This window comes from Palaemon carinicauda, chromosome 38 (assembly GCF_036898095.1).
Source record: "Palaemon carinicauda isolate YSFRI2023 chromosome 38, ASM3689809v2, whole genome shotgun sequence".
In the NCBI taxonomy this organism is placed as follows: Eukaryota; Metazoa; Arthropoda; class Malacostraca; order Decapoda; family Palaemonidae; genus Palaemon; species Palaemon carinicauda.
In genome coordinates, this window is record NC_090762.1 from 54,143,931 (window position 1) to 54,170,886 (window position 26,956).

The 26,956-nt window shown below is 39.8% G+C and overlaps 1 protein-coding gene across 2 annotated transcripts in view; it reads right to left on the minus strand.

The window, feature by feature from the left end:
* The window catches only part of Taf7 (TATA-box binding protein associated factor 7), a 232,652-nt gene that overhangs the window by 39,168 nt on the left and 166,528 nt on the right, over positions 1-26,956 (minus strand). Inside the window, exons 9-10 of one of the 2 annotated variants that reach the window (XM_068362241.1) lie at positions 22,355-22,450; positions 13,871-14,040 (exon numbers count right to left, since the gene is read on the minus strand). In XM_068362241.1, coding sequence (XP_068218342.1) covers positions 13,871-14,040; positions 22,355-22,450 — 266 coding nt within the window. The remainder of the gene's footprint in view (positions 1-13,870; positions 14,041-22,354; positions 22,451-26,956) is intronic. The other variant, XM_068362242.1, reaches the window with a different exon arrangement.

Below are 26,956 nucleotides of genomic sequence, written 5' to 3' on the forward strand. Positions count from 1 at the left end.
TTTTGGGTGAGATAGCCATGTCGTCCTGATGGACCCGCCCTCCTTTCTATGAAAAGCCTTGGCAGGCTCCCTACCGTTATTACTGTATCTAAAATACTGGCTTAACGCTACAAAGGAATAAAGATGGCCGACGGTTATGACGTCATCTGAGTACTCAAACAGTAACGGAGGTGGAGAATTTTGTAACGGCTCCTCTTTTATTTTGCCACTTTTCCCCTCGAAGCGTAAATGCTATGCGCGGTGCAGATTGCTATGTGGCATGTCAAGAATACGTCCCCTGATATCATGCGATATCCTAAAAGGAAACTTTAAGGATATTCGCGCCAGGAGTTAGAATTCTGGAGACCTTTAGTTAAATTCTCTGGAAATATCACTGTAGTCAAATATACCCTAGGAAGCTACTCAAAGGTACCTTCCATCAGGACGACATGGCTATCTCACCCAAAAATAGATTTTTCGCTTCGCTCAAAATCCGTTTATTATTATTATTAAATGCCGAGCCACAACCCCAGTTGGAAAACCAGGATGCTATAAGCCTAGGAGCCCCTACAGGGAAAATAGCCCTGTGAGGAAAGGAAACAAGGAAAAATATGTTATTTTCATTAGTAAAATAAATTTTTGAATATACTTACCCGATGATCATGTAGCTGTCAACTCCGTTGCCCGACAGAAATCTACGGTCGGGATACGCCAGCGATCGCTATCCAGGTGGGGGTGTACACAACAGCGCCATCTGTGAGTAGGTACTCAAGTACTTCTTGTCAACAAGAACTCAATTTTCTCCTCGGTCCACTGGTTCTCTATGGGGAGGAAGGGAGGGTTCTTTAATTCATGATCATCGGGTAAGTATATTCAAAAATTTATTTTACTAATGAAAATAACATTTTTCAATATTAATCTTACCCGATGATCATGTAGCTGATTCACACCCAGGGTGGTGGGTGGAGACCAGCATACATGTTAACAAAGAAGCTAAGTATCCCGTATTTCATTTTATCAGTTATTCAAAATAACAAACATAAAATAAATAAGTACCTGGTAAGGAAGTCGACTTGAACTATTACTCTGCCTTTTTTAAGTACGTCTTCCTTACTGAGCCTAGCGGTCCTCTTAGGATGCTGAACGACTCCTAGGTACTGAAGTATAAAGGGCTGCAACCCATACTAAAGGACCTCATCACAACCTCTAACCTAGGCGCTTCTCAAGAAAGAATTTGACCACCCGCCAAATCAACCAGGATGCGGAAGGCTTCTTAGCCGACCGTACAACCCAAAGAACAACAATAAAAAGTATTCAAGAGAAAGGTTAAAAAGGTTATGGGATTATGGGAATGTAGTGGCTGAGCCCTCACCTACTACTGCACTCGCTGCTACGAATGGTCCCAGGGTGTAGCAGTTCTCGTAAAGAGACTGGACATCTTTGAGATAGAATGATGCGAACACTGACTTGCTTCTCCAATAGGTTGCATCCATAACACTCTGCAGAGAACGGTTCTGTTTGAAGGCCACTGAAGTAGCAACAGCTCTCACTTCATGTGTCCTTACCTTCAGCAAAGCAAGGTCTTCTTCCTTCAGATGAGAATGTGCTTCTCTAATCAGGAGCCTGATGTAGTAAGAAACTGCGTTCTTAGACATCGGTAGAGAAGGCTTCTTGATAGCACACCATAAAGCTTCTGATTGTCCTCGTAATGGCTTTGACCTTCTTAAATAGTACCTAAGAGCTCTAACTGGACAAAGTACTCTCTCTAGTTCGTTCCCCACCAAGTTGGACAGGCTTGGGATCTCGAACGACTTAGGCCAAGGACGGGAAGGAAGCTCGTTTTTAGCCAAAAAACCGAGCTGCAAGGAACATGTAGCCGTTTCAGATGTGAAACCTATGTTCCTGCTGAAGGCGTGGATCTCACTTACTCTTTTAGCTGTTGCTAAGCACACGAGGAAAAGAGTTTTTAATGTGAGGTCCTTAAAAGAGGCTGATTGGAGCGGTTCAAATCTTGATGACATTAGGAACCTTAAAACCACGTCTAGATTCCAGCCTGGAGAGGACAACCGACGTTCCTTTGAGGTCTCAAAAGACCTAAGGAGGTCCTGTAGATCTTTGTTGGTGGAAAGATCCAAGCCTCTGTGGCGGAATACCGCTGCCAACATACAGTGATACCTCGGTACTCGACCATAATCCGTTCGAGATCCGTGTTCGACCTCCGATTTGTTCGAGTACCGAATTTTTTTTCCCCATAAGAAATAATGGTATATATTCTATTCCGTTCCCAAGCACTCGAACAGGCCCAAAATATTAATAAAACGTGTACCTAAACAACAATAATTATCTAAATGTGTATGAAATTGGTCAGAAAATCCTATAAAACAATTTTAAACCATTTACTGTACTAAAATAAAACAATTTTAAACCATTTTCTGTACTGTAGTGAACATACCTTTGAGCAGCGGTTCGATGGCATACAGGGATGGATGTGGAGAGGATGGAAGGGGGAGGTTACTGCTTGGAAGGAGAGTCCCCTTCCATGATGTGGCGGGGTAGTTCTCCTTCAGGAGTTGTTTCTCTCTCCAATGAAAGGGTGGGCAGATCTATTTCAGGGGTTTCTTCTCTTCTTTGTCTCTTCTTTGGAGGAGAAACAGGCTTTGATGTAGCAGCTTTCTTTTCTTTTGTGAAAAACTGGTCTATTGTTAATTGTTTCTTCCTCCTCTGCAGTATTCTTCGAAAATGATACATGACACTATCATTAAACATATGCACTGCCCGGTTTGCTACTGCAATTTCTGGGTGGTATTTTTCAGCAAAAGCCTGCACATCTGCCCACTTGGAACAAATTTCATTGATGAGAGAACTTGGAACATCCTCCCTTACCTCATCCTCTTCTGAAGATTCCTGCTCCACAATCAGATCCTGCTGCTGTTGTTGTTGCAGGTGCAACAATTCCTCCACAGTCAACTCGGTAGAATGGCTTTCTACAAGCTCATCAATATCATCCTTGTCGACCTCAAGCCCCAAACTCCTGCCCATGACAACAATTTCCTCAACGACATCAGTGTCATCAGAAATTACAGGGGTAGCAGTGCTTGGACCCGCCTCTGGTTGGAAACCTTCAAACTCCCTCTCTGTGACACATGATGGCCACAGCTTACGCCAGGCAGAGTTCAATGTCCTATAGGTCACACCTCGCCAAGCTTGGTCAATCATGTTAACAGAGTTGAGGATGCTGAAGTGTTCCTTCCAGAATTCCTTTAGGGTCAACTTCGTGTCACTGGTCACTTCAAAACACTTTCTGAAAAGGGCCTTGGTATAGAGTTTTTTGAAGTTTGAAATGACCTGTTGGTCCATGGGCTGGAGTATGGGAGTAGTATTGGGGGGCAAGAATTTGATTTTGATAAAGCTGTATTCTTCTTTCAAGTCATCCTCGAGACCTGGAGGATGTGCAGGAGCATTGTCCATAACCAGAAGACATTTCATTGGCAAGCTCTTTTCAATGAGGTAAGCCTTAACCTGGGGGGCAAACACTTCGTTTATCCACTCAGTAAAGAATTGTCTTGTGACCCAAGATTTAGTGTTCGAGCGCCACATAACTGGTAGTGCACTTTTACAAATATTATTTCGTTTGAACACCCGGGGGTTGTCCGAGTGGTACACTAACAAGGGTTTGATCTTGCAATCGCCACTTGCATTTGCACACAGCAACAATGTTAGCCTATCTTTCATTGGCTTGTGACCTGGCATCTTCGTCTCGTCCTTGGTAATGTACGTATTGGCTGGCATTTTCTTCCAAAATAACCCAGTCTCATCACAATTAAAGACTTGTTGTGCGATCAAATTTTGTTCATTTATGTACCGATCGAATTCCCCCACGTATTTATCGGCTGCAATTTGATCCGAACTAGCTGCCTCCCCATGCCTAGTAACACGATGAATACCTGTTCTATTACGAAACTTTTCAAACCAACCCCTGCTCGCTTTAAATGTAAATGAATCACTTTCACTGGTACTCGGACTTTTCTTCACTAATTCTTCATAGATATGCAACGCTTTTTCACAAATGAACGCTTCACTAACACTTTCCCCGGCCAACTGTTTTTCTTTAATAAATATTAAAAGCAACTTTTCCATCTCCTCAATCACTTGTGGCCTTTGCTTAGTTACCGCCGTAACTCCCGTTGCAACATTCGCCTTCTTAATCATTTCTTTATGCTTTAAAAACGTAGAAATGGTCGACTTCGCCATTCCGTATTCTACCGCTAAATCGGACACTCGTACACCATTCTCATATTTCGCTATAATTTCCTTCTTCAACTCGATCGTTGTTCGCACTGTTTTCCTCTTCTCCTTCCCCTTAACACTCATTACTTTCTTGGGACTCATTATGAAAGCTAAAAAAGCAATTAAAAGCACTGAAAATCACTAAATCACAACGAATGCTGATCGCGCGTTGTCTGAGTGACGCTCTCGAGAGAACTGATGCTTCCCGAACAAGCGAGAGTGGCCGAGATGGCGCGATCATCACAAAGCCCATGCGGTCGTCACGTGTTCGGCTGGTCGAGTACCGAATTTTTGGTCGAGCACCGCAGCAAAAATTTCTCGAAAATTTTGGTCGAACTCCGAATTGTTCGAGTATAGAGTCGTTCGACTACCGAGGTATCACTGTACTTCTGTAACCCTTGATCGTAGGAGCTGATAGGGATCTTACGTTCCTTAGATGTAACAGGAAGTCAGCAATCTGGGTTACAGTGGTACTGGTTGAGGAAACTGCATTGGCCTTGCACCAGCTTCGGAAGACTTCCCATTTAGACTGATAGACTCTGAGAGTGGATGTCCTCCTTGCTCTGGCAATCGCTCTGGCTGCCTCCTTCGAAAAGCCTCTAGCTCTTGAGAGTCTTTCGATAGTCTGAAGGCAGTCAGACGAAGAGCGTGGAGGTTTGGGTGTACCTTCTTTACGTGAGGTTGACGCAGAAGGTCCACTCTTAGAGGAAGAGTCCTGGGAACGTCGACTAGCCATTGCAGTACCTCGGTGAACCATTCTCTCGCGGGCCAGAGGGGAGCAACCAACGTCAGCCGTGTCCCTTTGTGAGAGGCGAACTTCTGAAGTACCCTGTTGACAATCTTGAACGGCGGGAACGCATACAGGTCGAGATGGGACCAATCCAGCAGAAAGGCATCCACGTGAACTGCTGCTGGGTCTGGAATCGGAGAACAATACAACGGGAGCCTCTTGGTCATCGAGGTAGCGAATAGATCTATGGTTGGCTGACCCCACAGGGCCCATAGTCTGTTGCAAACATTCTTGTGAAGGGTCCACTCTGTGGGGATGACCTGACCCTTCCGGCTGAGGCGATCTGCCATGACATTCATATCGCCCTGAATGAACCTCGTTACCAGCGTGAGCTTTCGATCTTTTGACCAAATGAGGAGGTCCCTTGCGATCTCGAACAACTTCCTCGAATGAGTCCCTCCCTGCTTGGAGATGTAAGCCAAGGCTGTTGTGTTGTCAGAGTTCACCTCCACCACCTTGTTTAGTTGGAGGGACATGAAGTTTATCAAGGCCAGATGAACCGCCAACAACTCCTTGCAATTTATGTGAAGTGTCCTTTGCTCCTGATTCCATGTACCCGAGCATTCCTGTCCGTCCAGAGTCGCACCCCAGCCCGTGTCCGATGCGTCCGAGAAGAGACGGTGGTCGGGGGTCTGAACAGCCAATGGTAGACCTTCCTTGAGAAGAATGCTGTTCTTCCACCACGTTAGAGTAGACCTCATCTCTTCGGAAACAGGAACTGAGACCGTCTCTAGCGTCATGTCCTTTATCCAGTGAGCAGCTAGATGATACTGAAGGGGGCGGAGGTGGAGTCTCCCTAACTCGATGAACAGGGCCAGCGATGAAAGTGTCCCTGTTAGACTCATCCACTGCCTGACTGAGCATCGGTTCCTTCTCAGCATGCTCTGGATGCATTCTAGGGCTTGATTGATCCTTGGGGCCGACGGAAAAGCCCGAAAAGCTCGACTCTGAATCTCCATACCCAGGTAGACAATGGTCTGGGATGGGACGAGCTGGGACTTCTCTAAATTGACCAGGAGGCCCAGTTCCTTGGTCAGATCCATAGTCCATCTGAGATTCTCCAGACAGCGACGACTTGTGGGAGCTCTTAAAAGCCAGTCGTCTAAATAGAGGGAGGCTCTGATGTCTGCCAAGTGAAGGAATTTCGCAATATTCCTCATCAGTCTGGTAAACACAAGAGGTGCCGTGCTTAGGCCAAAGCACAGGGCTTGGAACTGGTACACAACCTTTCCAAAGACGAACCTTAGGAAAGGTTGGGAGTCTGGATGGATGGGGACGTGAAAGTATGCGTCTTTCAGGTCTAACGAGACCATCCAGTCCTCCTGCCTGACCGCTGCTAGGACCGACTTCGTCGTCTCCATCGTGAACGTCTGCTTGGTGACAAAAGCATTGAGAGCACTGACGTCCAGCACCGGTCTCCAACCTCCTGTCTTCTTGGATACCAGGAAGAGACGGTTGTAAAAGCCCGGGGATTGATGATCCCGGACTATGACCACCGCTTCCTTTTGTAGCAAGAGCGACACCTCTTGTTGCAACGCTAGCCTCTTGTCCTTCTCCTTGTAGTTGGGAGAGAGGTTGATGGGAGACGTAGCTAGAGGGGGACTGCGGCAGAACGGAATTCTGTATCCCTCCCTTAGCCACTTCACAGACTGAGCGTCTGCACCTCTGCTCTCCCAAGCTTGCCAGAAGGTCTTGAGTCTGGCTCCTACTGCTGTCTGGAGAGGAAGGCAGTCAAAACTTGCCTTTTGCGGACTTGGAACCCTTCTTGGACTTGCCACGGTGACTGTCTGCACGGGTACCTCCTCTGCTGGAGGCTCTGCCACGAAAGGGCGGGATGAACCTAGATGCAGGTGTGTCAACTGCTGCAGGGCGGAAGGGTCTAGGCACGGAAGGTAAGGTTTTAGCCTTACGTGCAGAAGATGCCATAAGATCATGAGTATCCTTCTGGATAAGCGAGGCAGCCATCCCCTTATTCAGCTCCTCCGGAAACAGACACTTGGAGAGAGGAGCAAACAACAACCCTGACTTCTGGCAAGGAGTGATACCAGCCGATAAGAAGGAGCAAAGATGTTCTCTCTCCTGACACATACGAAGCCGCAAGTTCACCAGACCCATCCCGAATTGCTTTGTCCATGCTAGACATGATCAGCATGGCCGAGTCCTTATCTGAAGGGGAAGTCTTCCTGCTTAAGGCTCCCAAACACCAATCGAGGAAGTTGAATATCTCGAAGGCACGAAAGACTCCCTTCAACAGATGATCTAAATCGGAAAAGGACCAGCAGATCTTCGAACGTCTCATAGCCATCCTGCGGGGAGAGTCAACCAGACTTGAGAAGTCGCCCTGGGCAGAGGCAGGAACCCCCAAGCCGGGTTCCTCTCCCGTGGCATACCAGACGCTCGACTTAGAAGCAAGCTTGGTAGGCGGAAAGACGAAAGAAGTCCTTCCCAGTTGCTTCTTGGAATGCAACCACTCTCCCATAACCCTCAAAGCTCTCTTAGATGATCTGGCGAGAACAAGCTTGGTGAAGGCAGGCGCAGCAGACTGCATGCCCAGAGCAAACTCGGAGGGAGGAGAACGAGGGGTTGCAGACACAAACTGCTCAGGATACAAGTCCCTGAACAAGGCAAGGACTTTACGAAAGTCTAAGGAGGGAGGCGTAGACTTGGGCCCTTCAAAATCAGAGTGAGGCTCATCCAGATGTGCAGCTTCGTCATCCGATACACCATCATCTGAAAGCTGAGTAGTAAGTGGCAAAGGTAGAGCAGAAAGCTGAACGGCTGAATCCGGCAGTACGGGTGCATGCGTATCTGCGGATCCAACATCATGCCGCTGCTGGTCGGTCTGCGAGCTGGCAACAACAAAAGCAGAGGGCTGGTGTGTGGGAGGGGCTGCGGTGGGTTGAGGAGCATGCGGTATGGTATGCAGAGCATGCTGTAAGGTATGCGGCTCATGCTGCATGGTATGCGGAGCATGCTGTAAGGTATGCAGAGCATGCTGTAAGGTATGCAGAGCATGTTGTAAGGTATGCAGAGCATGCTGCATGGGCTGAGGAGAATGCCGCATAGTGCTGGAACCCGGCAACTCCTGATGCGGTAGCTCACGCATGTTAGCAGATGGTGCAGCAAGAACATGCGTCTGGCAGGGAGGACTGCGCATCGGTGGTGGAGCTCTCACAGGTGGAGTGTGGGAGCAGGCAGCCGCAGTCTCTGCTGAGCGCACAACCTCGGCGGGTTGTAGGTTAACAAGAGAGATGCTAACCTTTTCGGCATGATACTCCTGCATGAATGCCGCAAGCTGAGACTGCATAGTCTGCAGCATGGACCACTTAGGGTCTACTGTGGTTGGAGCAACAACAGACGGAGCAGTAGCCTGTTGAGGGACCACTCTACCTCTCTTGGGAGGTGTGCAGTCATCAGATGACTGCAGCGAGTCCGAACTGACCCAGTGGCTACACCTGGGCCGTTGGACTCGCTCGGAAGGGACCTTACGTTTGAGCGGTCGTGAGACCTTGGTCCACCATTTCCTCCTGGAAACTTCTTCCACAGACGAGGAATGTAAGGGCTCATTCGTCTGTATGTGGATGGGACGATCCTTAACAGATACGTCCGCAACCACTGAGGATACATCCGTGCGCCGATCAAGGCCTGCCGAACCCTTTGGTCCTTCGACATTGCTTCTCCCCTGGGCTTGGGAGCTTGCAAGAGGTCCCGGACTGGGAGGACGACTGGCACGCACAGATGTACCCTCATGCGCAACACTGACACTGACACTTTGCACATCACTAGCACTAACACTTCCCACTGCACTCTTCGCTTTCAGCTCTCTGACATCTGCCAAGAGCTGATTACGGTCATTAACCAATGACTCCACTTTGTCACCGAGAGCCTGAATGGCACGCAACATATCAGCCATTGCAGGCTGAGCACTCGTAGCAGGTTCGGGAGTCACCACCACAGGGGAAGGAAAAGGTTGAGGGGCATGGGGAGAGGAAAAATCCACAGAGCGAGAAGAACTCCTCCTATCTCTCTCCTTCTCTAACCTACGTGCATATCTAAGGAATTCGTTAAAATCGAATTCTGAAAGCCCAGCACATTCCCCACATCGATCTTCCAATTGACAGGATTTACCCCTACAATTGGAACATACGGTGTGAGGATCTATAGAGGCCTTCGGAAGACGCCTAGTACAAGTCCTAACGCTACACTGCCTGTACTTAGGAACTTGGGACTGGTCAGACATCTTGAATTTAGAAGTAGTCAAGGGGGGATTCCAAAATCTAGCAAAGTTCGTTAACAAATAATCCAAATTAATTCCAAAAGCTTGCTAAGCTAATGATAAAGCTTCCTGAATAGCGAAGGCTAAACTTTAGAGCAAATACATCACCAAATCGTGAACAATAACTCCAAAATCAACAGCGTATCCAAGTAAGTCTTGCCGGCGGCACGACAGAGGAAAAATTGAGTTCTTGTTGACAAGAAGTACTTGAGTACCTAGTCACAGATGGCGCTGTTGTGTACACCCCCACCTGGATAGCGATCGCTGGCGTATCCCGACCGTAGATTTCTGTCGGGCAACGGAGTTGACAGCTACATGATCATCGGGTAAGATTAATATTGAAAAAAAATATTTCATGAACAGTAAAATCATTGAAATAAATATTTCCTATATAAACTATAAAAACTTTGACGAAACAAGAAGAAGAGAAAGTAGATAGATCAGTGTGCCCGAGCGTACCCTCAAGCAAGAGAACTTTAAACCAAGACAGTGGAAGACATGGTACAGAGGCTTTGGCACTACCCAAGACTAGAAAACAATGGTTTGATTTTGGAGTGTCATTCTCCTAAAAGAGCTGCTTAACATAGCTAAAGAGCCTCTTCTACCCTCACCAAGAGGAAAGTAGCCACTGAACAATTTCAGCGCAGTAGTTAACCCCCTTGGAAGAAGAATTGTTTGGTAATCTCAGCGTTGTCAGGTGTATGAAGGCAGAGGAGAACCTGTAAAGAATAGGCCAGACTATTCGGTGTCTGTGTGGGCAAAGGGAAAGAACCGTAACAAGAGAAAAAGATCCAATGTAGTACTATCTTGCCAGTCAAAGGACCCCATAACTCTCTAGTGGTAGTATCTGGTAGTATTTGTGGTAGCTCAAGTTCAGCTGATTACCTCCTAATTTTCATGACTTCCACATAATCTGGTTTTTTAACCTCTTCGCAAAACATCTAAACAGGATAGCTGAAGGTAATCATCTGTTCCCTAGTTTGCAATTTGGCTTTTGTAAAGGCCTTGGAGCATGTGATGCTCTTCCTACAATTTCCAATACTGTACAGAAATCTCTTGATTGTGGTCACAAGGTTTGTATGATTGGCCTTGATTTTAGTGCTGCCTCTGACTGTGTTAATCATGAGGCCCTTGTTTTCAAACTCAAACAGAATTGGGAGTGGGTGAGTCTTTCCTCAGCATCATCATTGCATTTTTAAGTATAAGATTGCCGAGTTGTTGTTGATGGACACTGTTGAGATTATAGGAATGTGATATCTAGTGTTCCTCAGGGTGATGTTCTTGGCCCATTACTTTTCATACTATATATAGACAGCCCTCAACCAACAAACACAATGGGGACTGAGAGACAGTTCGTAGCATAAATTGTTCGTAATCATTTTTGTACAAGTACCCCTAGAGTTAAATGTTGTTAGCTTAGGGTATGCATAGCCTAACTCAAATGCCTATGACCTGCAGAAGTCAACAAATAGTCCCCTTTTACATAAAATCAATACCATGTTATTTCAAATGATGTTTGACTTACTTTATCATCTGACAATATTGTATATAATACTGTACTGTAAAATATTCTATTATCAAAAGAGAAAAGTACAAATGGCCATATACATGAACTATGTTTGGGTAGATACTATTGTAGTGTTCATATTAAGTTTTAAATTAATGTACAGAAGGTTATTTTATAGTTTTGTTACCAAATTTTATACTGGAAACTTACTGTATTTATCTACTTCATGGATGTTTTAGTAGTATAAAATAAAATGCAAATGATTACTTCATTTGCTGTTTGGACCAATGGTTGAGGACGCCATTTTTATTATTTAGATTCGTCACAACTGACTGACTAAGCTAGTTGTAAATGACCTTGTTCATCCTCTCTCAAATTAATTTTAATTCCACCTAATGCTTTTAATTCTACCAAATTTTCTTTCCTACCTATCCTCACGCCCATCCTAATCATTGTTTTCCTCCCTATTAACCATGGTATGTCACCATGAAAAATTTGTCTTTAAATAACATTTCTTTCCTTTTAATAAAACTGGAATTTCCATTACACCTTCAGAGTTATATGATGATTCACCAAATCTAAAAACCTTGTTTGATTCCTCTTTGGAGTTCTTCATTATTTTCAACTCTCCTAGACTTAAAACAACTACAACCCTAACTATTCACAATTCACCACACACCTGATTTACATCCTGTATCTAAAATAGCATCAACCACTTCCCAAGAGTTGATATGTTTCTTGAATTTCTCCTATATAAATTTTCTTTTACACTATCTTTCACTTGTTTAAACATAAGCATATTTTCCAAATTAGGGGTCATATTTTCACCAGACTTGTTTTCAAACAACTTTTCTTTATTCTGATGATTCTGGGGACAATCTCTAGCCTAATGCCATTTTGAACAACATATAGCACACCATGTTACTTTCCCTTCTCTACGTTTTGGATTTCTTCCTGCTCTTCCACTTATCCACCTAGTTCTACCCCTATTCCTGTATCCTTCTCTGCCTATACCCATGTTAAAAGTTTTCAGATCCCCACCAATCATCCTCTTCCTTGTTCCCTTATCCTTCAAATATTCTTTTCAATATCTCGGACACCAGATCATATTAAAATTTACCTTGTCTACATGCAGCCTACACCATCTGTTTTTGACTCTAAAGATTTGCCTGTTCCAAAACATGAAAACCTTTAGCTTCTCCCTCAACTTTTTCCTATAGCGTTACTATACAGTATTCTAATACTGTGGTTTCATACCTAATTATGAAATCTCTCATCTTTTAACCAGATTCTCTATCTACTTTAGAGTACTTCTTTATCTTCCCATAGTTATCCATCATTGTGTCCTTTAGATATACCTCATCTACGGTAATTTCTTTGAACCTCCTGCACCTTTCAGTTTTTCTCTATCTTTTCAGTCATTTCTAAAGCCTTTCCTTTCAAACTCAATCTAATCTCTATACCTGGATATTTAACATCATCTCCACATACTACCAGCCAATTCTCTACCTGACCTTTCCAACCTTTGTATTCTGATTGTTTACCACAAAACCTAGGACATTCCTTCCTCAACTCCATTCTATCTCCTTAGTGTCTCCCATAACGCTAGCCTAACTAAAGAACTCTAATAACCAACACACAGTCAATGCCCTAGCCTAGATTTACGACTAACCACAATCTGCTACCACTAATAAGTGAACTATTTGATACTATATTTACCTTCTCTATATTTCCTTAATTCCAGATGTCAGCTTATCAAAAAAAAACAAAAAACACACACAATTCCAACACTAGATAACCATACAAACCAATAGAGACAAGAGAAAGCTCCCACCAGTATTGTAATCCAATCACAACAAAAACCAATCAGCTGACTACCCCTTCGACAATCTCCTTCAATGTTGACAGCACCACGGGACCAAACGTTACTGTGACGTCACATAAACAACTTGTTTCTTCACGAATTATCACTATATTGCCTATTTACTTATTAGAAATAAATCTCAGCTAATGTTTTCCTCACAATCCTCTTTATATATCTATATATTCACCCTTTGTAATACTGTACGTCTACACTTCATAACCATTAAAGTATTATACTGTTCTATTCTAAATTCTCTTACTTAAAATAAATCATTAAATTAAATCCTCTAATTAATCACTGGCAACATCCATGATCCTGCAGGGGCTTTGGAAGCTAAGGCGCCGGAAAATCAATGGTGTAATATACCTGCATTTGCATGGCAGGGTTTGGTTTTGAAAAAAAAAAACTTATTTATTATAATGATGCCATTCTGCATCAATTCCCTTCTTCCAAGTCTCGATCTAAGATGGCTAAAGTTGCTGAATCTCTCAACAAAGATTTAGAAAAACAATTAGTGCATGAAGTAAATTATGGGTGATGATGTTAAACCAGGCCAAAATTCAAAGTATAATTGTTAATTGGATCCTCACCATATAAATATCTTAATCGATAATGTTCTTAAACTATATGTAGCTCATCCAAATTTCTAGGCATCATTACTGAATGAAAATTCCCTTCTAAGAAGCATTTGGTTTGCTGCTTCTCTGTCTTCCTCGAGGAAATTTTTTAATTAATTAAATCTACACCTTTTTTTTCAAGGCTATGCACATTTCGATAACAAAAGGTCAGCCTGAATAGCCCACAGGGAGAAAAATGGAGGAAATAAAAAGGTTCTTGTTAATATCAGTAAATGGGCTATGTTATTTAATCAGACCTCAAATTTTCACATCATTATTATAAAGCAAGATAGATTAATGCTATCATTGTCACTCAACTAGTGTTGTTCAATAAGACTTGAAAATTGGAGCAAGAAAAAATAAAAAAAATGGACATAGCCTATGACAGGAATATTTAGTTTAGTATATTGTGCATTATTAGTGAGGCACACTAAACACTAAATCCCAAAGAAGGATAGGTTCCCTCAATGGACATATTCCAGGACCCAAGCACTTTACATAAAACCAGAAAGCTTCAACATGGATAAGGTATACACTGCAGTGTACTCACCTCTTGCTCCTTTTCCCTTATTTGAGCTTCAATATCTCCAAGTTTGGAAAGGAAACGTTGCTTCAGGGCAAAGTTCTCAATATTTGCTATCTCTGACTCTTGAGCAGCCCTCTGAGTTGTTAAGACAGTCAATTCGTTCTCCAGTGTTGATAGCCGGGCATAAAGTTTATCTGTAGAGAAAATATATGTTTAAACTCAAGTTTCTTTGATAGCATAAGAATAATTATTCTTTTATATGATACATTACTTTGATATTTACCTCTTTGGTCACATTACTTATACCTATGAAGTGCAAGGCTTTAATGCTACAAGAGAAATATTTCTTTATATACCCTCTATTCCGGGGATTACCAGCGCAGGAGCCCCAACCTAGAGGAATAAATCCCGAATGGCACTCCCCCGGTTGGAGAGTCCCCACACCCACCTACTGATTTTTGCAATTTGAAGTCAACAAAGACCAAGCAATACATACACTACTTGAGGAGGACAGAGGGTCTTCATGTTACCTGGAGGTAAGTATCATTTTCATGAATCTTGCCTATAGGTCACATTGCTGTTGACTACATTAACATGTTGGTGGGTAAGTGGTAATCAGACAATAAGCTTAAAGTCATATTAATTTATTATATAATATTTGTGTCTAAAATAATTGTACCTCCTGTGAACAAAGCCCTCAGAAGGATATTAGGAGTAAAATGGCAAGACAAGATTAGAAATGAAACTATATAAGCAATTAATCAAGTGGCATATGTGGATGAAATCATGTGAAGAGTAGATGGAGATGGTTTGGTCATGCTGTTTTCACTCCCCAAAAGAGATTAGTTCACCAAACTTTCAACTGGGCCCCACAAGGCCTGCGTGGCTACGGCCTGTGAAGTGTGAAGTAGGAGATGATGAATGGAGAAGTTTAGATTTAAAAGCTCAAGATAGAGACAACTGGCAAAACCTAATAATAAAATGAAAAGAGCAAACACAATCTGCTTCAATCATTTTTAAAATTAAGGTCAAGGACTCAGTCTATCCAATAAACTTCAGGTCTTTTTTCTCTCCCAGTTCTTGATGTTATAAAGGAATATCATAAATAAAAACTTGATTATACATATAAGCTTAGAAAATCAGTAAATTTGTCAAGTTTCCTGACTATTACAAACATCAACAGAGCAATAACATTAACAAACATGAGTGAGTTCTCCTTCATTATAAAAATCACTACCAGGAAAAGGCTATCGCTAAAAAGAGCTTAAGGTAGTTGCTTTAACACCAAGACAACAAACCCTTGAACTAGTAGGCACTGAGGGGAACCTTTCTCTCTATCCCAAAATATGCCTATAAGACCTAAAAGGGAAAGAATTTCTCTTGGAACCCTTAAACTCTTCATTGTACAGCCTACATACTGATAATGACCATTTGTTCATGATGAAAATAGCCAAAACTGGATGGGACATCACAGCTCTGAGACATATTGCTATGCAGCTGCTTCTGCATTATTGTTATTTTCATCACTAGCCTGGTTGATAGTTTTTGTCGAAGATGCCTAACATCAATTGTTCTCCTGACAAAATCACTGCAGCGGTGGTGGTGATTTATCGGCTTCTTTCACAACACACAAACCCGAAACAATCTTCATTTCAGCAGAAGTTGCAGCGGAATCATAAAAAGCTGACGACATACACTACTCGAATTCCTACCTGACGTCATCTTCCAACAATTAGCAGTGGTTAGCCGAGCCAGACACCAATCACACATGAAACTCTAATAACACAATCACAGACTTCCTTCAACATGCCACCAGCCCTCAGAGCCCAAAAAATTCTAGACAATTTAGGAATGGCAATAGGAGATCAACAGGTCTCACATGTCTACAAGTTCTGTAACTCTGACGACTAATAGTAATGCCCACCACTAATGGTCAACAAGAAAAAATGCTGTAATGGTAGTGCTCAAAGTCCTTCTGATGAATTTACCCCACAAAACAGTTGTGGGAATTCCTAATGCATCCAGCATGTCCCTTGAGGATTTCCTAAAAATAGTAGACGAGTTTCAACTGGCCTAGACATCGGCACAACACAATCACCCATGGCATTGGTCATCACACAAACATAAACCCAAAGAGACAAAGAAAAAAATGGCAAGCTAGACTCCCACAGCACTCCTGTACATCGCTCAAGAAACTACAAAAGTTTTATGAAACAGCCACCACGCCAGAAAATACAACACGACATGAGATAGAAGCAAGGATTCAAAAAATAAGTGACCAAAGTGCCTTTGTTTCATTCACTGGAGATTCATGAGTGAGGCTATAAGTGCAATCAAGACTGTATGCTATAAAAAACATGCACTGTTAGCGACAACCTGACTGTTTGTCTCATAAAAGGAAAATAGTCTACCTTTCACAGTTTTATTCAGGAAACAGAAAAATAACTCCACATAACCTTTTATCAAGAGAGGAGATTTACAAGGCCCTTAAGTCAAACTTTACTTTTACAGAGATAGCCCAAATAAATTTGGGAGATATGAGATATAATATACATTACATCTACTTGATAACAAATTAAAGGTAAATTATCAGTAGATAAAAATCTATGATAATTAAAGCTCCACATGCTTCTACATTACTAATGAAATATGCGATATGTAATTTCTCATTGATGCAGGAGCATGCACATTTGTCCCAGTCATCAGGAATGAGCAATAAAAAGGAGCCTTAGCAGCCTTCATGTGTCTACCACGCACGGCGCCTTGCTAAAGATTTACAGAACCCAAAAATGAAAGTATGTACAATACTATATAGAGGTGTTTGACAAAAAATCATACGGTTCATCATTCATTATTTGAGACATCACTGTTGTACTACAAAGAGTAGATTTCTTTAAGCACACAACATACAGGTAGACATATCCAGACAGCAACATATTCAGAGATGCCCCCATTCCTTTACGAGCAGCAACAAACTCGACACCAGAACTAGAAATTTCTTGCCTCCTACAGGAATTTCCCAAAATATTCAAGGAAGACTTCCAGCAAGGCCCTGTTGCAGATCATCCCTGAATAGGTACCCTATGAAATTCTTCATTAAACATCATATTGCTACATAATCTATCATACTATTCAGGGCGCTCGACCGCCCACAGCCTAACAAAGTGATAGATTTGAAGGGTAATGAAAACAGATATCAAGTGATGGGCTCACAAATATCTTCCATGTCAAACATCTAAGATCAAAAAGCACACAAATTCAGGTAAAGGAGAATTCAAGACAACCAATCACCTTCTAGCTCATAATAACGTAAACATTGTCAGCCCCCTCCAAAGGATATACAGAAGATACCTTTTCTTCATCGACCGAAATACCAGAAAACACAGTGTCCTAATACATAACCAGCAAAATGTGGGCTAATTTCATGTCAGCCATAAGGAGCTCCCTCATTACTAGCCTCAGGAGAAAAATAATCCATAAGACAGCGTACAACCCAGAATTCATCGGCATGGTTGATTTTCAATCGCTCCCTTAAAGCAGCATTCACAGCTAAAGCCCAAGACGGAATGTGCGAAAAAGATTCACAATGAATCTTGATAGGACTGAAAATAGACCTACACTCAGCCCTAAACACTTTGCTGGGTGAGGCACTCTACGGACAATCGTTAGCAATTCCTGCAGATGTATTTCAGGATCCAAATGAACCAACCATTCTCTCAAAACCTCTGTAGAGCAGTATAAAATATTATGCCAATAAGAAAAACATACAGCACAGCCAAGAAATCCTACGTCTCCTCAGAACTAGAGCACACCAAATATGCGTTCGTCAGAATAGATTTACACAGACTCCCTCTGCCACCGCAATACTCTGGGCCACTTTGGATTCTACAATGCAAACAAAAGGCTACAAGATGTAAATGGAAGGAAGAACTACCTAGATATTGATAGACAGGCTTAAACCACCATATATCCCAATACACAACCTCCTCTGGATATCACAAAAGTGGTCTCTTACAACAAACACAAGACAACATCGAAGTGATTTTTGTCTATTTTAGGAATAAAGGTACTATATATTTAGAAAACAGACCAATATCTGATTGCAAATATTGTAAGACTGCAATTCACATATTTCAAATGATTTTGCTTATGCAGGTCGAAAATATCATTTGTCAGGTGTGAAGAAACCCACCTGGATCATAACTGTCTAACTTTTTTATGTAAATACTGTATTTCCAGTTACTTTTCAGCTTATGAGAAGTAGTTTTTTTTATAACATTTCATTGTAAATAAACTAGTTCATACCAGTTAGAATTTCTGTACAAATCCTGACCACCAAATAACTTTAAAAGAGCTAAAAAAGGGCAAATTTTTTGTTGCTAAATAAGAGTTATAGAAAATCATTTCTTTAACAGACAGCCAAATCCCTTTCATACCTCTCTCATTCTGTCTGTATTGGAGAGGAGGCATATTTAGAAATAGCAAAAAGGGAAAATGTGTGTGCTGGAGCATAAAACTAGTTTTATATATTACATGTAGGAAAGAATGATAAGTCTATTCAGAAAACTTGCATACTTGTACAAAATCTGCATTAAATTTTAGAATAAAATATACTGTAAAGGGAAATAGTGAATAAAAGGAAATAGGGATAATAGAGGATAAGAAAGAGAATAATGGTATGGTATAAGGAGCAAATATTGAATGAAATTAACAGTAACAATACATAAAAAAAATTAAAAGGAAATGCAGTACTGTAGGAAAGAATCAAGTATGGGAGAAACATTTTAGCCTTTGAGCTTACATTCCCTTATCTTGAAACACAACTTTATAGCAGCATACTTTAACGAGTGGTGATTTAATGGCACACTACAGTACGGTATTTGAAAATTTTGCCTGGTAATTCCATTTTAGTGGCCACACTTACAAGTGAATTTTCAGCATGTATTTCTTAACAATGATATTAGTGGTTTATGTGAGAATACACTTGAATCAGAGGATATAGGGGTTTTACCATTACATAAAATAATGGTGGTTTAGTTTAATTTAGGAAATCCACACTCACCAGTAAAAACTCATAACATCAAAAAGAAGAGGAAGAGATGAAAATGGAACACCCGACAAGGGACTAAATTCATCCTCTAAAAAGACAATTAATGAGACAAAGAGAAAAACTGCCACTTTTGTACTCCCAATATTTTCAGGCCACCATAATAGAAACATTATCGACAAGATCTTTATAAATCTACACACCACTCCCCAACAAATGTTAAATACAAGATAACATTGCAAAACAAAAATATGCTCCAAATATCAAACAAAAAAAAGAAAACTCCAATATAAAATTCAAGTGTTTACATTCTAGGTAGACACAGACCCTACATAATGTTAAGTGGTCATAACCTATTAAGTAGAAAACAATAACTAACACTAGGTAAGGTAAACCTTAAACAATCATTATTAAAGAAAATCACAAGACTCACTGATGTAGTGCTACTCTGGCTATGTATAAATTTTGAATACCATGAGGTGGGGGTGGAGACTCGTCAACCATACGAGCGCTATTCACAGCCTACCCCCTGGGTTGGGTCTCCTGCCCTGACAATCCCCAGAGGAGATAGTACGTAAAGAACTCGCACTTCAGAGATACAATTAAATGACCTAGTGGTAAGATTCATCAAAATAATATCTAATTTCTGTATTTTTCCACAGTAACTCAAGTGTCCAGTAAATACATACAGTACAGTACAAATAAACAATAACAATGGTAGGGTAATTCAATTCAAAGGTAGTATAAGCTGAAAGGATGGCATGCAGTTACAAGCACAAATACTGTATTTATAATTCCCTCCGTTTTTTTAAAGTAGTCAGTTCCTGGGTACAAATTCAGAAAAAAGTGAATAACCCAACAAGTTCCAAATGTTCTGGCAACTGAAATGGCAGAAAGATATTGATAAAATACATCTTTGAAATGAACATAATGGAAAATGGCAAGGCATACTAATGGAATATTTCTTAAGATGAATAAACTTAAGATATAAACTGCTTTATCAATAACATCAGTTTTGATACTTGCTTTAAAAAATCAAATTTCTACAAACAATTTACAAATGATTTTAAATTCAGTGAATTCACATTCCTCTATTGATGAATGACCCATGAACATTCCTGTCAGGTAGAAGAAAACCAAAGCTGAATATTTAAGTGTGTTTTGAAATTGCCTTAACACCAGACAAGAGGTGCCACATGCAGCACAGGCAGCGTTACCAAAAGAAAATATCGTTCCTGTCCTTGAAAAGAATTAGATTATCACCTGATCATCTGGTTATAAAACAGGAAAAGATAAACATTAAAATATTTTACAAATTTTCTGCTATATGTAAAGTAGTCCACTCCACCATAAAAACTATCACATGAATACCTGGAGAAAAGAAAAAGCCTTTTTCCTACTAGCAGTAAAAGGTTCAAACAGTTCTAAATTAACATATACTGTACAGTACTAAAAACATGATATACTGAACTTAAAACTAAATTTATATTGGCAAGATACCTACTTTTTCATTTCTATATTACAGCACCATTCATAAAAAAGACCATTATCAATCACATCATGTATCTATAGCCCTGGTTTTCTATTAACTCTTTGGCGATCGATGGAAGTGATATACGTCTTCAAAGTTTTAACCCCAAGACGACCAATAGACGAAATAGATATTTTTTTCAAATATTCATTAAAAATCAAATCTTGTACCTATGCAAAAAACAGTTCTATGCTAGTGGTAGAGCTTTAGTTGAACTTCATCTTTGCTAGGAGTAGGAAGCACATGCACATGTATTTCTGTATACTGTATTTAGGATGGATATATGCCTTTGACTGTTATTCAAAATTTTGATTGGGAACAAGAAACAATCCTGAAATTATTATCTATTATATTCCTTAAGACAAACATCCTTTTGGGAATAAGCAGCAATAATTTTTAGCCTACTTATCTCAAAACTCATTACAGATAGACATGTTCTATTGCAATTCTGATTTTTGTCATAAAATAAAAACCATTTACTTAAAATAACAAAAACCAAAATGAATGTTACAGATCAAGTATTTTGGTTGCTATAGTGATTTAAAAAAATTTCTTCTCAGCCATTTTGCTAGCGCTCAGGAGCTCAATCCTTGAAACGAACAACACCAATTAATTGTGAGATCGTCAAAGAGTTAATTCTAAGGAACAATTTTGTCCTTAATCTTGTATTCACACAAGCAAAAAATTAATCATACATTTCATTCCTTTTCCATAATAAAGCAAGCTTCCTCACTCCTAGATAACTCTATCTAAAGATCTTCATCATCTAAATTTCAATTTTCCTGATAATGCGGAACCTAACCATTCCATTGTGGTAGTTGGACTTGTATTTCTTTATTAATCCTTATAAAATCTTAGTTCCCTGGATACTTTCCTTCTACAAATACCTAAAGTTTCATTTGAAAATGCAATATAATTTTATTATCTTATTTAACCCTTAATCATTCTTAAAACCACAGAAAACCAAACTTGTGTCGATACTTGTAGACAGTGTAAATGTTTGAAAACCACAGTGGTTTAAAAAATTCCTAAAGTCATAAGCCTACAAAATACTCCTTTATAACAATATACCTACACAAATTATACAAATGTTCAAATATTAAGAGAATATTCAATCCCTATATTATTAAGAATAACATACTGAAGTACGATGAAGTACATCTTCCGGTAAATTGACCTATACTAAAATGAGAAATACTTTTTCACTAACCCATATTACAAGTGTAACTGTATGTATCTAAGATGAAATGTGAAATCTTTCAAGAGAAGAATAAGGTTTGACACTAAAATGCCATTCATATTCACTTAATACCAAAAAGATTACAATGAGTGGCATTATAAGGAAAACAAATAAATCCTTAAAGCATGGGCAAGAACACAAATTTCAAAGTACCTGAATTACAAAAAGATTAAAAGCCTAACTTCAAAAGAGCATGCCTTTATATCTTTTGACTTTTTAAAGTTTTGCTCATTATTGCAAAAAATTTCATGGTTTGTACAACTAAATATCAAGTAAATACTTAATCCTTTAATAAAACTATAGTTTTTATATTTTATCTTCAATATCATATGTTTTACCCAATAAAACATTTCTCGTACCGATCACACTTCACTACTAATAATGTACAAAGTTCAGACAATTCATAACTTCTATCCTTCACTCATGCACTTCATTTTTCAAATCAAGATCTATCACAATTTAAATGTTATCTACTTTAGCATTAGCAAACTTAAGAGCAATGGTCTTCATTTCCAAAACACAAAAATGCAGGGAAACCTTCCAAATAAAACAGTGCTACCTGCAAAGAAACAAATGTGATCTACAACAATTACCGTACAGTACTTTTTTTTCTCAGCATCTAAGCATGAAAAAAAAATCCACTAAAAATGTAAAGCAGCTCATTTTACTGCAGTAAGATAAAAGACTTACTGTTACCCTCAGAAGATTGGACTTCTTCACCTGGGGATCGGCCAAGCGCAACTGGTGCCATGCCACTCTTTTTAGGTGGCGTACGCTTAACCTTTCCTGAATAAAAATACAGTATACAGTGACAATTGGAAGCCTTTTTCTCTACTCTACTTTCATAAAATATTCTATACTATAAAACATAAGAAACCTACATACAGTATATTGCATCCCAAACTATGATCAATGGTCTAAAGAAAACTACTTATGAGGAATACGTCCACTGCAAGTCGTTTCATAAGGATAAAAAATGTATAGTCAGATAAGTTGGTGACAATATATTATGTATAACCTGTAATGACATTTCAAATACAGTACTGTATGTTAATCCTACGGTAAGAATTTTCCTACAGAAGTGGTATACATATATTGCTGTGATTTTCCTCCAATAGCCAATAGTACATAATGAGGATACCTGGACAAAAATAAAAAATAAATTAGAAAAAAAAAAACTTTTTCAGTTTAAAACACAGTTTTCAAACACAAACCCATCCATCATACATATTTGAAATATTCATGCAATGAATGTTCCTATGCTCATATAATTTTCTTTATGCCATCTAGATCCTCATGTCTTCCTCAATCATCTACCTAAGTTCATGTAAACTGTTTGACAGCAACAAAATTTGAGGCCAAGTGGATGGTATTCACTGTATGAATGATGGATTTATCAAAATAAAATAATAATAATAATCCTATTTGTTACAAAAATATATTTTATCTAATTATAACCCAATCACTTACACATACATCTGAATCTCTATTTAGGTGGGAGACTGAAATGCTGAATGCTCAACGGTGTATTTATATATGTCTGCAGAACCCAACGAAGTACCCAGAGACTTGAACGAATTGGAGCCTAAGCCTCTGGTACTTTTTAATATGCTACAGAGTGACAGTAAGTGGTATATAACAAGGCACATGTAAGAGGAAGAAGATTTTCAGATTTGAATAGGAGGTACACTTCTCATCATGACACACAAGTGACAATTAGAGCTGAGAACAAGTTATAAAGTCAAACATAATGCATCCTGAACCTTTTCTCCTAGATTAAACATGCTCAGTTGTGACTACAAATTCCTAAAGAATGTAAGGCTAAACCACTTATGAAAAATATCTTTTGAAAGTAGCAAAGATATCTGGATGTAAAATTAACCTACTACTCGAATAACCCTGGTAATTCTAGAGATAATACGTGACCATTACAACTCTGATTAAAAGGGAGGTACGCTTTTATTAGTTGAAAGCCAAGCGAGACTTGGTCCGTTCAGTTTACTGTGATGACTCTTAATAACTTTGTGCAAATAGTACTGTAGTCTCCACACTGGCTCTGTATCTTTTGAATTTCTGCCCTATCATGCTATGGATTGTAGGTCATGTGCCAATAGTGTCTGTTACAGGATATAAATCAAACTTACAAATTGTGCTCAAAAGCAACCATAGAAATCCCTTTGTTATTGTAAGCTTTATAAATCACATGCATTAGCTAAAAGAAGGCTTTATTCTTAGTGACATTATTCCTCTTTGTCCAGTGGAGAGACAGTTTGAGGGTGTAACCCGTACATCTAAGATTCTCCAAAAGTAAGGTCAGATGGTTCTTATTTGCACAGGTCCTCATCAGTATTGGTGGCAGAAGACAAGAAATTGTGAATGGAGCTGGGAAGGTCTGGGCCACTAGTCATATGGTTCTTTCCTCCCAAATAGGAAGCAAACTACAACTACTGGACAATGCTACTAACAAAAAACCTATTGTTGTGAGTAACTTTTTCAAATTATGTGTCAATCCTGCTACTATGCTTCAAAGATACAAGCAACCGCAATAAGACCATCTTCAGTGGAAGTCGAGCAAAGAAATGTCCAGAAATCTCTCATAAAGTGTAGTACGACTCATGTGGATCAAGGAGACCTACAAACTAGGTTTTCGAAAAAAAAGTTTTCTATTTCAAAAGATGGAAGAGCCTCTTTTAGCTCTACTGAAGAACACACACAATTTATAAGCTGTACCAACAAGAGGGTAGAGTTTGATAATTTGCATCAATGTAAAAAGTCAGCTATCAAAGGTGCAAGGGACTTAGACCAAAATAAACCACCTTTCATTACATCAATTACAGAATTAATTTAATTTAGTCAATATAGGTTGCTGGTTGAAGTTCTGCAAGACCTTACTAATAATAGGATTGCCTCCATAAAATGCTCCTACCATATAGATACTGTATAGGGTATTCAAGCTGTGGACTCTGAAAATATTTTCCAGCATAAGCCAACAGAGAACTATCAGTTTCATCTACATTTTCTCAGAGGAGTAATGGTTCTTTAGTGCTTACATAATGAAGTCAAATATGGAAAGGGATAAATGTCAAGGTCATCCAAGTGATGTAACTACATTTCTATCCTCCATGCTGCGGGGTCTGTGTGGACTGAACTGAACAATACAAGGGAAGTTTCATGCAAACAGATCAACAAACGGCATCCTTCTTTTCCTCAGCCTATACTGTATAATCTTAGATATAGCTGTTTTCTAACACCTAGAGGCAAAGGCCGCATCAGAACTTACCTTAAAAACAAAGTTATAACGTTTTATCTGTAAGAATTAAATTGAAACTAGCATGTTAGTGCTGTGCGTAAGCTGAGGTTCAAGGACAAAAGACATGGCTTATGTAAGGGCACCTTTGGAAAAATAGTGATGCATTATTTGATATTCAAAATTTTTATTTTTTTCCTCTATAACTTTTCACAGAATATAAATAACATTCTATAATATTCAAGTCTCCATAGCCACACTAAAGTAAACCCCTTATGAGCTAGTGGCCGAGCTTCAAATGAAAAAAAATGCACTATTACCCAGAATGAGATGCAATTGCTGCGTTTTAGCAGATATATCAACAATAGCTGTAATAGAATCTTAATGGAATCTGAACCATGAAATGCCAACTCCCAATTTAAAAATAAAGTTACTGTACTTGGAAGGACTTACTTTAGTAAGAGGAGGTATTTAAGGATCTTGAATACCTACTTGGTCTTCTGCCTCACAAGCTACATGACTAAAAGAGCTATTAGAAATGCAAACTGCAGGGGTTTAGCAGCAGAGGGATATCAAAAGTAATTTAAGAACTTGAGACTTTATGAGAGAAACTTGACTCTATAAGGCGCAGTGAGCATTCGGAACACTTTCTGATGAACACATGTCAGGTTGGCGTAAGCAACCAGGATAGCAGGTCAGGCTTACTGCCCACAAGAAAAGGTTTACTAGCCTTCTGAGAATAACAAAGGAAGTCAAACAAATTAAAATAGGATCTGTAAATTCTCATCACTAACTTGATAGGTAAGAAAGTATTGGCAAGTCATATCATCATCAACTCTGCAATAAACTACTATTGTATTCTCTCTCTCTAATTTCTTTTAACTAAAGATAACTTTCTCTCCTTGGCAGTTATGAAAAATGATATTTTAATTATATAATAAATTTTTGAATATACTTACCCGGTGAATATATATAGCTGCAACTCTGTTGCTCGACAGACAAAAAACTGTAAAAAAACTCGCCAGCGATCGCTATACAGGTTGCGGGTGTGCCCATCAGCGCCAACTGTCGGCCAGATACCATACTCAATGTAAACAAAGACTCAATTTCTTCTCATCCCACTGCGTCTCTATTGGGGAGGAAGGGAGGGTCGTTTAATTTATATATTCACCAGGTAAGTATATTCAAAAATTTATCTTATAATTAAAATATCATTTTTAAATATTTAACTTAGCCGGTGAATATATATAGCTGATTCACACCCAGGGTGGTGGGCAGAGACCAGTTAAATATGTTTACATCTTATGAGCTAAGAGTTTTTATTTCATTTTAGAAGTTATCAATATAACAAAAACAAAATAAATAGGTACCTGGTAAGGAAGTCGACTTAGACGATTACTCTGCCTTATAAGTACGTCTTCCTTACGGAGCCTCGCGATCCTCTTAGGATGCTGACAGACCCCTAGGAGCTGAAGTATCAAGGGCTGCAACCCATACAACAGGACCTCATCAAACCCCTAATCTGGGCGCTCTCAAGAAATGACTTTGACCACCCGCCAAATCAACCAGGATGCGAAAGGCTTCTTAGCCTTCCGGCCAACCCATAAAAACATTAAAACATTTCAAGAGACAGATTAAAAGGATATGGAATTAGGGAATTGTAGTGGTTGAGCCCTCACCCACCACTGCACTCGCTGCTACGAATGGTCCCAGTGTGTAGCAGTTTTCGTAAAGAGACTGGACACCTTTTAAGTAACATGACGCGAACACTGACTTGCTTCTCCAATAGGTTGCGTCCATGATACTTTGCAGAGATCTATTTTGCTTAAAGGCCACGGAAGTTGTTACAGCTCTAACCTCGTGCGTCTTAACCTTAAGCAAAGATCGGTCTTCCTCACTCAAGTGTGAATGAGCTTCTCGTATTAACAATCTGATAAAACATGACAAAGCATTCTTTGACATAGGCAAGGATGGTTTCTTAACCGAACACCATAACGCTTCAGATTGGCCTCGTAAAGGTTTAGTACGAGCTAAGTAGAACTTAA